The 12,138-nt window shown below is 40.5% G+C and overlaps 1 protein-coding gene across 4 annotated transcripts in view; it reads right to left on the reverse strand.

Annotated features, from left to right (window-relative positions):
• CPED1 (cadherin like and PC-esterase domain containing 1) overlaps positions 1-7,742 on the reverse strand; it is a 328,240-nt gene extending 320,498 nt beyond the window's left edge. The window contains exons 1-2 of one of the 4 annotated variants that reach the window (XM_027539149.1): positions 7,532-7,741; positions 6,554-7,045 (exon numbers count right to left, since the gene is read on the reverse strand). In XM_027539149.1, coding sequence (XP_027394950.1) covers positions 6,554-6,802 — 249 coding nt within the window. In that variant the 5' untranslated portion in view covers positions 6,803-7,045; positions 7,532-7,741. Of the gene's footprint in view, positions 1-6,553 lie in introns of all 4 variants that reach the window. The other 3 variants (XR_003510710.1, XM_027539150.1, XM_027539151.1) reach the window with 3 other exon arrangements.
• Positions 7,743-12,138: the final 4,396 nt, after the last annotated feature.

The raw sequence follows: 12,138 nt of genomic DNA on the forward strand, positions 1-12,138 counted from the left end.
CTTCAAGAGATACTGGTACAGGAAAAAGATGGAGTGAAGGATCCGAGAGTTCAGCAAAGGAAAAAAGAAAGAGGAGGAGTTCCTCTCATTTCCTGGCCTCTGCTTTAATGAGGACTGTCTCTGACCCTCCAACTCATGATTCATTTATTTATTCATTCATTGACCACATATTTATTCAGTGCGCATTACATGTCAGATACTGTTTTGGCACCCAGGATGTAGCAATAAACCAGTCAAATAAAGCCCTTGCTCTTAAGGAACTTATATTCTATGGAGGGAGACAGACAGTAAACAAATACATATTTATTCAGGGTCAAAATCTTAACTGCTTTCCCCTACTGTACACCCAATTCATCTCTCCACATCCTCAGCTCTAACATGTGGTTAATGCTAGCCTCGTAAACTTAAAAAAAAAAAAAAAAAATTCAGCTCAAACTGCAGACCTTGCTTAGAGATAAGCAGGCTTGACTCTGAGTGACATATCAGCCTCCCTAGGTTTCCTCTTGATTCTGAAGGCTCATTCTACTGTGAAAAGGCAATAGCTGAGAGGCTGGAGAACAGGGAGAGAAACTCAGCAAGGCTTTTCTCTCAGACTCTCCTTACTCATGTTCATTACAGCAATAACTCTGCTCACCTACTTTGGGAAGGCCAAATGTTAGGGTCTATAGAAACTACTGCTGCTGCTGCTGCTGCTAAGTCACATCAGTTGTGTCCGACTCCGTGCGACCCCATAGATGGCAGCCCAGCAGGCTCCTCCCTGGGATTCTCCAGGCAAGAACACTGGAGTAGGTTGCCATTTCCTTCTCCAATGCATGAAAGTGAAAAGTGAAAGCGAAGTCTCTCAGTCATGTCCAACTCTTAGCGACCCCATGGACTGTAGCCTACTAGGCTCCTCCATCCATGGAATTCTCCAGGCAAGAGTACTGGAGTCGGGTGCCATTGCCTTCTCCAATAGAAACTACAGAGATGGGTAAATCCTTAAGAAGATTCAATAATAATTATTCTGATAGTTAACACTAACCGAGTACTTCCTACTTGCCAGATACCTCAAGCGCTTCACATGTTTTCTCTCATTTAAGCCTCTTGTTAGCCTTGTAAGATGGGTGATAATATATACATTTTCAGGGTAGGAAACAAAATACTGAAGAGATCAAGAAATGTTCCCAAGGGAGCAAAGTAATCAGTGCTACTGATTCAACTTGAGAGCTCATGGGCTGAACCCATTCTGCCTCCCCCATTTTATCAGTTTCCCAGGACTGCCTGTTCAAAGTACTACACGCTGAGTGGCTTAAAGCAAAAGAACATTCAGTTCAGTCGCTCAGTCGAGTCTGACTCTTTGCGACCCCAAGAATCGAAGCACGCCAGGCCTCCCTGTCCATCACCATCTCCTGGAGTTCACTCAAACTCACGTCCATCGAGTCGGTGATGCCATCCAGCCAGTATTGTCTCACAATTCTGGAGGCTAGAAATCAGAAACCTAGGTGTTAGCAGCACCATGCCCCACCCCCTTGAAACATGCAGAGGAATCCTTTCTGGCCTCTTCCAAGCATCTGGTGGTTTGTTGGCAATCTTTGGGATGCCTTGGCTTGCGATTGCATGACTGTCATCTCTGAGTCAGCGTCCCAGTTGGTCTGCCTGCCTTCAGTTCAGTCCCCTCCAGTCCATTCTGCAGTGTGCATTCTGGAGTAGTCTGTCTAAACCTAAGTCTAATCATACCACATTTTGCTTTTCATTCTTTCGGGGTTCCCTGTTACCTTCAGGAGAGAATCTAGATTCCGTATCATACCCTCATTTCCAACATCTAGACATCTAGACCCTGCTGAACTCTCTACCTCATCAATTTGCCTTCTTGCTCTGCTTCCCTTAACACATTACACACACACGCACACACACAGAGAGAGGCTAATTTCTTCTTTGCGCATGCAGTGTTTACTTTTCTTTCTCTACCCTTTATAGTTCCCTCTCATCTTTCAAAATATAGTCTTAAAGTTATGGGTTTCCTGACATTCTATTTATTTACTTGTCTATCTCACAGTGCCTTATATTGGGTTGGCTAAAAGTTCATTTGGGTTTTTCCATTACATCTTATGGGAAGACCCAAATGAACTTATTGATCAACTCAATAATTCTGTATCACCAGTACCTGGCACAGTGTCTGGCACAAATAAACTGCCCAACAAATATTTACTAAATGAATAATAAAATAAATGAATGAATAAGTGAATGAATGAATGAAAGGGATGAGAAGGAAACAAGCTAAAGAAAGGTTTATTTTTCCCCACTCTCAGTGGGAGAGGAGAGTTCTTAGTGAAATAGTTATAAACATCTCATTTAAAGAAAGTGATGTCATTTCCCAAGAGTGGGTACATATTTAGAAATTCTGTGTAGATTTCAAAAAGCAAAATTAGCACAAATATTGGATCAGACACTAGATCACTCTGCCTCACGTACTCTTCCAGTGGCCATTTTGCATGCCACTGTTGTGATCATAAAGCTGTGGGACACTTCACCCCCGTGGCCATCACAGACCTAGAAACTCCTATGCACAGTACAGATTGAAAGGGAAGGGACCACTCCAATATTTCCCTGGTGGCACTGCAGTCACTGAAGCCCTGACCACCCCCTCAACCCATGGCCGCCCAGAGAGTCAAGGCAACACTACTTAGAAGTAGCATGGGACCAATTCTAACAAAATAAAAGACAGAAGAAATAAAACTGGAGAGACAGATAAATTGCTTGTCCTTCCTGCCCTTTTCCCCTGGTGCCTGTTCTGGGATGTAATAGTTTAAAATGGCCTGTCTGGAAATCTCCAAATAATTCACCCACTTGTATTTGCTCTCCTTCTTCCTTTATTTCCCCTTCTCTCATGTCCCTGGGATTGTACCAACCTATAAAATGTTAGCATCTAAGTGTTTGCCATGGGCTCTGTTTCTGGGCTATACAAGAAATTTTTAGAAATTTTCAGATGTTAGATATATCATGTATTATGAGGAACACAAGCAGATTAAACAAAAAAGTATTTACAGTGAAAACATTCATTTACATTGGTTTATGGTGGGACACTGGGACAGTAGTTGTAGGGAACAGTCGCTACAGAAAGAATAAAGAAGAAATGGAGAAGGAAGAATCAAGCGACAGAGAAGTAGTCAGTCTCCTTGTGTAGAATCAACAAGAGATAATCAGAAACACATGGCTATGGTGAGTACAAATATATTCCCCAAACAGCTAAGTTTCCATTAAAGGAGCAGATACCAAGGAGATTTTCTTCCATTGTGTCTGTTTATAACTTAATGTGGTCCCTATGTTATGAGATATTGAAGTATTAGATTCCAGGAAAATGAAGAAATCCATTGAGTGACCTATTTCAGTGAAGATAACTGAAACTGTCTTCAGTTTGTACATTACATTGAAATAATTTTAAGAAACAGCACAAGCAATGAATGTTGAGAGAAAACCCAGAAGAAATGACACAAATACATCTGCTTAGCAAGGCTCTTTGGAAGCTCAAATGGAAAAAAAGAATTAAAATTTGGCCAGAAGAGCATTTCCTCACTATGGAAAGTTGGCATATTCTATATACCATGATCTCAATCTGTACCGAAAACGGTTTTAGACATTGAACCAGATCCCAGTTAGAAAGGTGTAAAGAGCACAGTCACTCACCTTTAAATATTTGCTACTGCAGAACCTTCTATTACTTGGCAGATAAAGCACAAAAGTTTCTCTCTGAGAAACAACTACAACCAAATCGACTGGGAAATACTTATTGCTTATTCATGAAAGTATGAAAACTATGATTCGAGAAGTACTCTGTGAGTATACTTTGGTTTTAGACTGTTTATGCCTGCAGACACTACAGCATTCATTGAAACACTTTTTACAAATGTTCTCAAGTGGATTCTTTCAGATTTTTTTTTTTCCTTTTTCAGATTTATAAACTCAGACCCAACTTACACTTCCGGAAGGGGCAGTTTAAATGCACTTTAAAGTTTAAATGTTCTGCTTCTTAAGCATTTCTTATTTCCTAGTATTTCTTTCGGTCTGAATATCTGAAGGGGATTGTAGTTTCTCCCACATAGACAACCACACATACATGTACACACAATTCTTTGCATAAAATGCTTGGGTTTGGCAGACATCTTATGCCTCCAAATACTTTCTGGAATCTGTGAACCTTAGGTCAAAGCCAGATGTTTTAGGTGACTTTAATAATCACCTAAAGATGGACAGAGTCAAGTAAGAGAAAGCCCTAGTAATGTGAATATTTTGGTTTGACAATAAAATAACAAACCCCAAAATTTATAGCTAGAAACAATGCTTCTTCTAAATAATGCCTCAAAAGCTATATTTTAGGTCTTGTGGGAAAATCTAGGTAGCTAGCGTTTCATCAGTTATCTTTTTAATGAGCTTCTTAAGTAGCTGTTTTTGAGACGGATTTATGTATAGACTCCAAAGACATTTCTTTCTTCATTTTAGCCATCTAATAGAATATTTAATCTTCAAAAAGGGATTATTATGTGATTCTTTTCTGGGACATATATTACAAGGAGAACTCATTTATATTTAACTAACCTCCACATGACACTTTCTGGCTCTAAACCAATGGTTGGCCCAAGTAAAGTCGAAAATAGAGGTACAGAGCGAATGTTTGGAAATTCAGTTTTCATATCGATTGAGCTTCTGAACTGTAACTGTGATTTCAGAATCTTGCTTATAGTTAAAATATTTAAGACTGTGGAAAAAAAAGCATCATGTGTTAAGCATTTTTAGTGAAGAACATTCTAGAGTGAATGTTTTACACCAGCAGCCAATAAGTTTCAGATGGTTTATAAGTGGCAGAAGGTCCAAAGCTAAAATGGAATTCTCTGTGACAGCCTACAAATAACAGTTAACATATGCCTAAGTTACAGGCAACAGCAGGAGTCCATTGTAAAGTCAAGTAGTGAGAAAGAAAGGCTGCAAATTAATGAGTAAAAACCTTTTTATCCAAATTCTTAGCAAAAAATTTAAGCACTTAAAGAGCAAAACCATCTCAAATATTTTTAAAGAAATTACACTCATTGGAAACAAACAAGAAGTGACTTTCAAAGTCAAAGTTTATACCCATCATGAATTTGATGTGTTAAAAACACAAATAAGGGTTATGTTAATGATGATATAAATGAATAAAAAACACAAATTCTTCAATTATTTTAGAGAATTTAATATTTGATTCACACTTGCCTTTGAAGTTTCATCTAGATGTGTTCCTAGTTTTATTATTTGCTTTTTTGGTCATATTTCTTGACACTGCTGATAAAATAAAGTCACTCAAACGTTTTCAAATTTTCTTTGTCAAATCTGATATTATCTTGCATTTCATTTAGTTCTTTCAGCTGTGGTTTCACAAACTGTTATTAGAGCTTTGAATTTACTTTTATTTAGAGAATCAGCACTGCAATAGGGACTAGATGAATGTACCATGTCATAATGCTTGCCTAAACTGCCTTGAGTGTCATCATACCTACATTACCAACCTTAAAGGATTATACGTCTGAAATGAAATATGTGAAATGTTTTTTTTTTTTTTAATTTTTTGTCAACAACATTTTCTGTTTTTAATTTTCAAAATTCTTTTTAGTGTGAAAGTTTTTTGGTGTTAGCAATGATGGTAGCAATAAGTTGATATTTGACAAGAAATTCTGCTCCAAACAATAACCATGATCATAGAATCTACCTAGCTCTACACATGTAAGCTATTGCTTACAGATTCCTAAATTATCTTACTACACTACCTGCTGTAGTATAGAAATCAGTGATTTTGTTATCATGAATATTTGTGCCTGTTTTCTGTTTTACGCTGGTTTGTTTTCATTTTACTAACAGGCACAAACAGAGTGGTATAGTAAAAGAAAAACTCTGTGTACTTCCTTGTGCCTTGTATTTTATCCACACTTAACAAAGTAAGATTAGTAAAGTTAATTAGGATAGTATAAATATAAAATAATCTGTATTTTCCTAATTTTATAAGCAATAAAATGCACTGTGTCAATTCTTTTGAAGAAACCTATTACACTATTATATTGCTATAGAAATGTGCTCAGCAATGATAAATAGACATAACCAATTAGAAAATGTAATTTTGGAGTAACTTGGAGTCTAGAATGGTCCGGCCATTCATACAGACTACCTTGAGAAAAGAGACAGTCAATCTTTGCCAAGTTTTATGAATCTTTGATTTATGTTCCCAAACTGTAAATCTTCAGATCTCTTAGAACCCCAATTTTTAAAAAGAATTCACATCACCCCCATCCCCTCCAAATGGTCTATTTCATTTAGCCGAAATGAAGTGAAATTCTGAGAGATAAGATAATGACCAGGACTCTCCGGAAGTAAAAAAAGAAGCTGAAGCTAGCATGTGTTTCACTGTCAGAAGGTCACTCTCTGGGCTGTGTATACTCTGGATCCTTTTCAGACCTCATGGAGGTTAATTTTAGTCTTACAGAAGGAACAGAGAGAAGCAGACTGCTATCTTTGCTGAAAATGTCAAGGCTAAGCTTATGTCCAGCCTTACCTTTCCAATTTCCTGTGCAATGTCAGAGAGAAGGAAGCACTGCTTGTCCAGGAAGAATTCTTTGGTGCATCTGCTTGCTTGGGTTTTGGTGGGTGTGTTTGGGGCAGCCCCGGGGCCAGCAGCTGCAAGCTTCTTTGTCCCCCAGAGTGTCAGAGTCTGGTAGAAGAGACAGATTGCCACCACCAAGCCCACCAAGAAGGGCCGGGAGCAAAATCGCCGACGACAGAGGAACATTAGACGACAGATCATGACCAGTTTAGCTTCACTTGGCCCCTGTCCACGTTGCCGGAAAAGTCATAGCAGCTATTTTTTGTCAGCATGAAAAAGACCAAACTGTCTTCTTTTTCCACAACTTTAAATCACATCAAGATAGCGCCATCTCCACTTAAAAAAACTTTCCGAAGCATCCTGCCAAAGAATCATAGATCCCAAACGCCTGAGGCGGTTAGTAAGAGCCCTTCCATGGAGGACAGTAAAAAGTGGCCGGCCTGGCTTTAAAAAAAAAAAAAAAAAAAGACATCAAAATAATAATAGTTGTAACTAATAACCTGAGCGTACCCCAGGCTGCCAAACTGTTGCTTCTGGTAATGTCTTACTTTTCACAACATCTTTAAACTCACAGTAAAAGCTTCACAGGAAAAGAGAAACAACACCAAAGTAAATCTGGAGGCTAAAAACAGCCCCAGAGAACGCAATAGGTTTAAACCAAAGTGCCTGTTGCACAGCTGGAGGCAAGCCAGCTCGCCTTAACAGTTCCTCATTTTTCCTCCGGTTTTAAAGCAGTGCCGCTTTCAGTCTTTCATGTTTCTTAACTGTTTCTTTCCCTTCATTCCGTTTTAAATTGCCACTTTCCTCTAAGCCTTCGAGGCTTTTGACAGAAAAAGGGAATACACGGTCTGAATGGACATGGTTATCATCCTCAGGGTTTGGCTTGTATTTGTTTCATTCCGTTTCAAGTTCAAAGTTCTCTGTACTTACTCAGTTTTCATCCTTTTAGTCAGGAAAAAAAAAAAAAGTTTCCACGATCCCCTAATGGATGGCTGACCAAAACCACTCGGAAGGAAACACCCAGTCGTATGATTCCAATTCATCTCCCACCCACGGACACACGCGCGCGCAGACACACAGACCCGCACGGGCGCGCTGGCCGCGCTCGAGGCTAGGATCCCGGAGCCGGAGGAGCGGGGAGCCCGGCCCGCGGGGAGCCAGCCCCCGGCCGGCGAGAAGGCGGGGCTAAGGCCCGGGCTCCCGGGTCCCGGGCGGGGGTGGGAGGGTTGGGGGGGCTGCCGGAGCGCTCTATGAGCCCCGCATCTGAGACGCCTGGCTTCCCCAGACTGGAAGCAACATTGCTCATTTCCCCCTGAAATGTGGCTGATCACCCAGAGCTGCAGAATTTTAAATATATATTTGATGTCTGTCCCCTTATGTAATTTATTTTCCCTAATCCAGCACTGGAAAAACAAGTAGGCTTTCATCAACTGATGACAAAGGTCGAGGCGAAGTGTAAACAGACTCGGTGCGTGAGTTGAGAGGATCTTCACTTGAGGGAACTGCGGTCACTGCTATGGGGATAAGAGGGTCACGGGTACTGTCTGGATCTCAGCACGTGAAAGTCTGTTTTATGCACTGATTCCACTGGAAATTATCTATGATCTTTTTTTCTGCTCTGAACCCAACTCCTATCACATCATTACTCCTCTCCTGGGCTAAACTGAATCTTTAATTGCCTGACACTGGGTTCCCCTAAGGACTGGATTGTAGCTGACATTCGTAACTTTTGCTCAGCAGAAAGGGGTACACAGCGGGCTTTGTCTAGAAGTCAACTCAGTCTAATGCTATACAGAGTGCCACAAGGAACCTTTAGCAGGGCAAGTCTGCAGACTCCATCCACTTGTGCAGAGTCAGCTGAGGACATGCCACGGAGAAAGCAAATTGGCTAGTGCCTGTTGCTCACCTCTCTGGATACCCAGGACTGGCTTAGGCTCATAGCAGACAATTCTTCCATGGCTCCTCTAAATAGGTTTTTGTGACCTGTTTCTGACCCAAACTTGGTCCTGTGAGCTGAGCTTCTCCTGTAAGGCCACACCCCTTAAGTGATCCTATCCCTTTAGGCACGCTCCTGTCACTTATATTTTGTGAGACGGAGCGCCCCCTACGGGTGCCTCGCTATTATAGATTCAGAGACTGGGGCGTCTCCTCTTCTAGCTTAAGAGACCACCAATACTTGAACACGTTAAAGCTTCAGAGAATAAGCATTCACACTAAAGCTAGATTTACCTCAAACCCTTGCATATATCCCCTCCAGTGTGTTTAATATTGCTTGATTTATAGATTCAGAGTCCTCAATCCCATGACAAATGAAGGCACAGAGGAAAATGAAGGGGCAGTCGACTTTTAGAAGCCAAGAGAGTATGAAGAGGAAACAGCTAAACAGCAGTATTGGAAAATATAGTTTTGGTACATGCAATGTAATTTGACAGACAGTAGGAGTTATGAGATCTCTAAATTGGAATTGTCCCTGTGTTGATGTGATCCAAGCTGACACCAAGTTCTTCAGTAGATGAAAAGGAATGGACATGTATTTCTATCAAGGCAAAAAGTCTGAAGACTGAGTATGAGGAACCTGAAGTGTTATTTTGCTGCTGTTGCTGCTGCTAAGTCACTTCAGTCGTGTCCGACTCTGTGCGACCCCATAGACAGCAGCCCACCAGGCTCCCCTGTCCCTGGGATTCTCCAGGCAAGAACACTGTTATTTTGGGGCATCATTAAATTGTTGAGTACAGGCTATGAGAGAAAGCACAAACCAGATGCTAAAATCATATTGTCTTTGAGCTGGGAGAAGTGAAAGACAACAGCATAGTTAATTTTACAGCTAAACTTCAAATAACAGGAATCAAAAAGAAGATGGTAAATTCGTGTTTTAGAAATGATACCGGCAGATTGAAAAACCCAATTTTCCATTTTAACCACTGAGTCTGAGGGAGTGAGAGAAGACAGTAAATAAAACAGTATCTGCAGAAGTGAGAAAAGAGATAGTTAAGAGTGGGATGGTAGGAAGAATAGGTGGAAAAAACGACACACATAGACTAGGGAGTCCATTGACAACATTCGAGGTAGCCCCAATCTGGGTAGAATCATGGCACTGCCTCTTATCACTGGTTTTAAACAAGTGTTTTGTGAAATGAAGATAATATTAGTGCTTCCTTTGAAGTGTTGTTGGAGTGACTAGATGAGAGAATGTATAAGAGTTCTGTACACATGTGTTGGAAGAATGCATGCTGTTATGTCTTTGATCCTGGGGCTGAGCTCAGGATCTGTCTTGGTGGCAGATACATGAACAGATAATTATCAAATAATGGGCCTCTTGGATAAGCCTCCAAAGCAAACATGAGCACTTGGTTTTAGTCATCTTTCCTTTATTCTGTGAAGTGGGGTTGGGTGGTTGATGCTGGTTTGGGAAAATGAGAGCAAGTATGAGATGGGAGTGAGTAGAAGGTGGAGGCTACATGTGGGAGGTATTGATGCCCTAGTTGTGATGGAAGGTGAAGTAGCATGTGTTAGAGTTTGGAAGCATCAGAACAGGGAACAGTGAAGACAGAGAGTAAATTGGTTCAGTGAGAGCAGTAGAAGCAGAAACTGTATATGAACCTGTGGATTCTGGCAGTATTTCAGAGTGAATGTTTTTGTGCATACAATTTCATAAAGTACCTCTTCTCCTAAATCATTTCAGTATTCAAGGGCCTGTATTTAAGCAGCATTAACCTGGGCCAATAGAGTGGCAGGTCTTTTAAAATTCTATAAATTCAAGGTTGGACCAGCAGTCTTCCTCTTTAAAATTCTCCAACACAAAAGATACTCTTCTATCAAACATATGTTTCATTTTGGTTTGGGTATGAAATGGAGGTGAACGGGGAGATTGAATTTAATAGCTGTTGTTTGAAAAAGTTACTTTAAAAATTGCTTTATTTTGTAAACTAGAGGAATAAAGCTATCTCTAATAGAGAAGTTTCCAGTATCTGATCAGGAACTTTGGGAAAGTCATTTCTCTCTTTGAGTGTCAGCGTAGTCATAAAATATGGACTTCAGTGATTGCCAAGCTCAAAGGTCACCTAAGGCTCCAAGGTTGTGCTCATAGGGATATATTTTTGACATGGATTTCCTCTCTGTTGTATCCTGATAAGAAGAGGAAATCTTCAGATTCTGGGCCCTCTTGGTTTCCTGCAAGGCTTTCTCATTCAAGAAGGCTCCTGACTATTATGATGTAAAATCCAGGTATACATACTAGTGGTGATGCTGTGAGTTAAGTTCTGGGGTTTCTGTCAGCCACGCCTGGGTACTCACTTTCCAGTACCTCCGCCCTAGAGGATTTGTCTGACCTCTTCCTAGCTCCTACCACCTCTCTTCTAATACTGACTATGGAACTTGCCCCATAAGCTCCAAATGTAACAGGATGCTTTTAAATCATGAACTACATATTTAATCTTTACTATGTAAAAACATCATTCCAGGTGATGTGGAAAACACAAAACATTTGACAAATACCATAAATGACTAAAATATAATAAACACAAAGGCAAATTGGTCAGGATAGGGTAACTTCTATAAAAAGTAACCATGAAATCTCAGTGGCTTGACATAACAGGAGCTCATTTTGCACTTATATCATTTTTCCAGTGTCAGTTTCTATTAAGACATTTTGTACCAAAGGTCCTTCCACCCAGTGACTTTCCATATTCTAGAATCTTGGATACCCACTGAGATCCTCTGAATCATACTAGCAGATGAAAAATGATAAAGGCATGGAGAATTATGTGACAGGTCTTTTGGGACCAAGCTTCAAATTGGCATATATACTTTGGCCCACATTCTGTTGCTCTGAGCCCGCTCATATGGACCCATCTAACTGAATCTGAGGTGGAATATGAGGAAAAGGAAAAGAGGCTGGTGCACATATGACAATCCCAGCCACAACTAAGGTGGAGATAAGTCAAGTGCCATGAAGAATCATAATCAGGAGTTCACCTCTTTTTTTTAATTACTTTTTACCGAAATATAATTGCTTTATAGGAGCTCACCTCTTTTGAGAGGTGATAAGGAAAGCTTCAGGAAAGTGGCAGTTTCTCAACTTGACCTTGAAAAGTCACAAATATTTCAACTGCTGAAGGTTTTAGGTTTTAGTGGGAGACCACTAAGGATCAAGGGTTTCCCAGGTGGCATTTAGGAGACATAAGTGACATGGGTTCGATCCCTGGGTTGGGGAGATCCCCTGGAGGAGGGCATGGCAGCCCACTCCAGGATTCTTGTCTGGAGACTCCCATGGACAGAGGAACCTGGTGGGCTAAAGCCCATAGTGTTGCAAAGAGTCAGACAAGACTGAAGCGACAAAACATGCATGCACACACTAAGGATAAAACTGGAGAGTTTGGTTCTGATCAAGGATGGCTATAATTTCTAAGTTAAAGGGTTTATTTAGCCATCTGTAGACAGGAATCCAGAAAGTTCTTTCCCCAAATCTTTTATTAATGAAGATATTATGGTAACTGTCAGACTAGGAAGCCCGTTATTTATGATTATCTGAATATACT

The sequence above is a fragment of the Bos indicus x Bos taurus genome, chromosome 4 (genome assembly GCF_003369695.1).
Source record: "Bos indicus x Bos taurus breed Angus x Brahman F1 hybrid chromosome 4, Bos_hybrid_MaternalHap_v2.0, whole genome shotgun sequence".
Classification (NCBI taxonomy): Eukaryota; Metazoa; Chordata; class Mammalia; order Artiodactyla; family Bovidae; genus Bos; species Bos indicus x Bos taurus.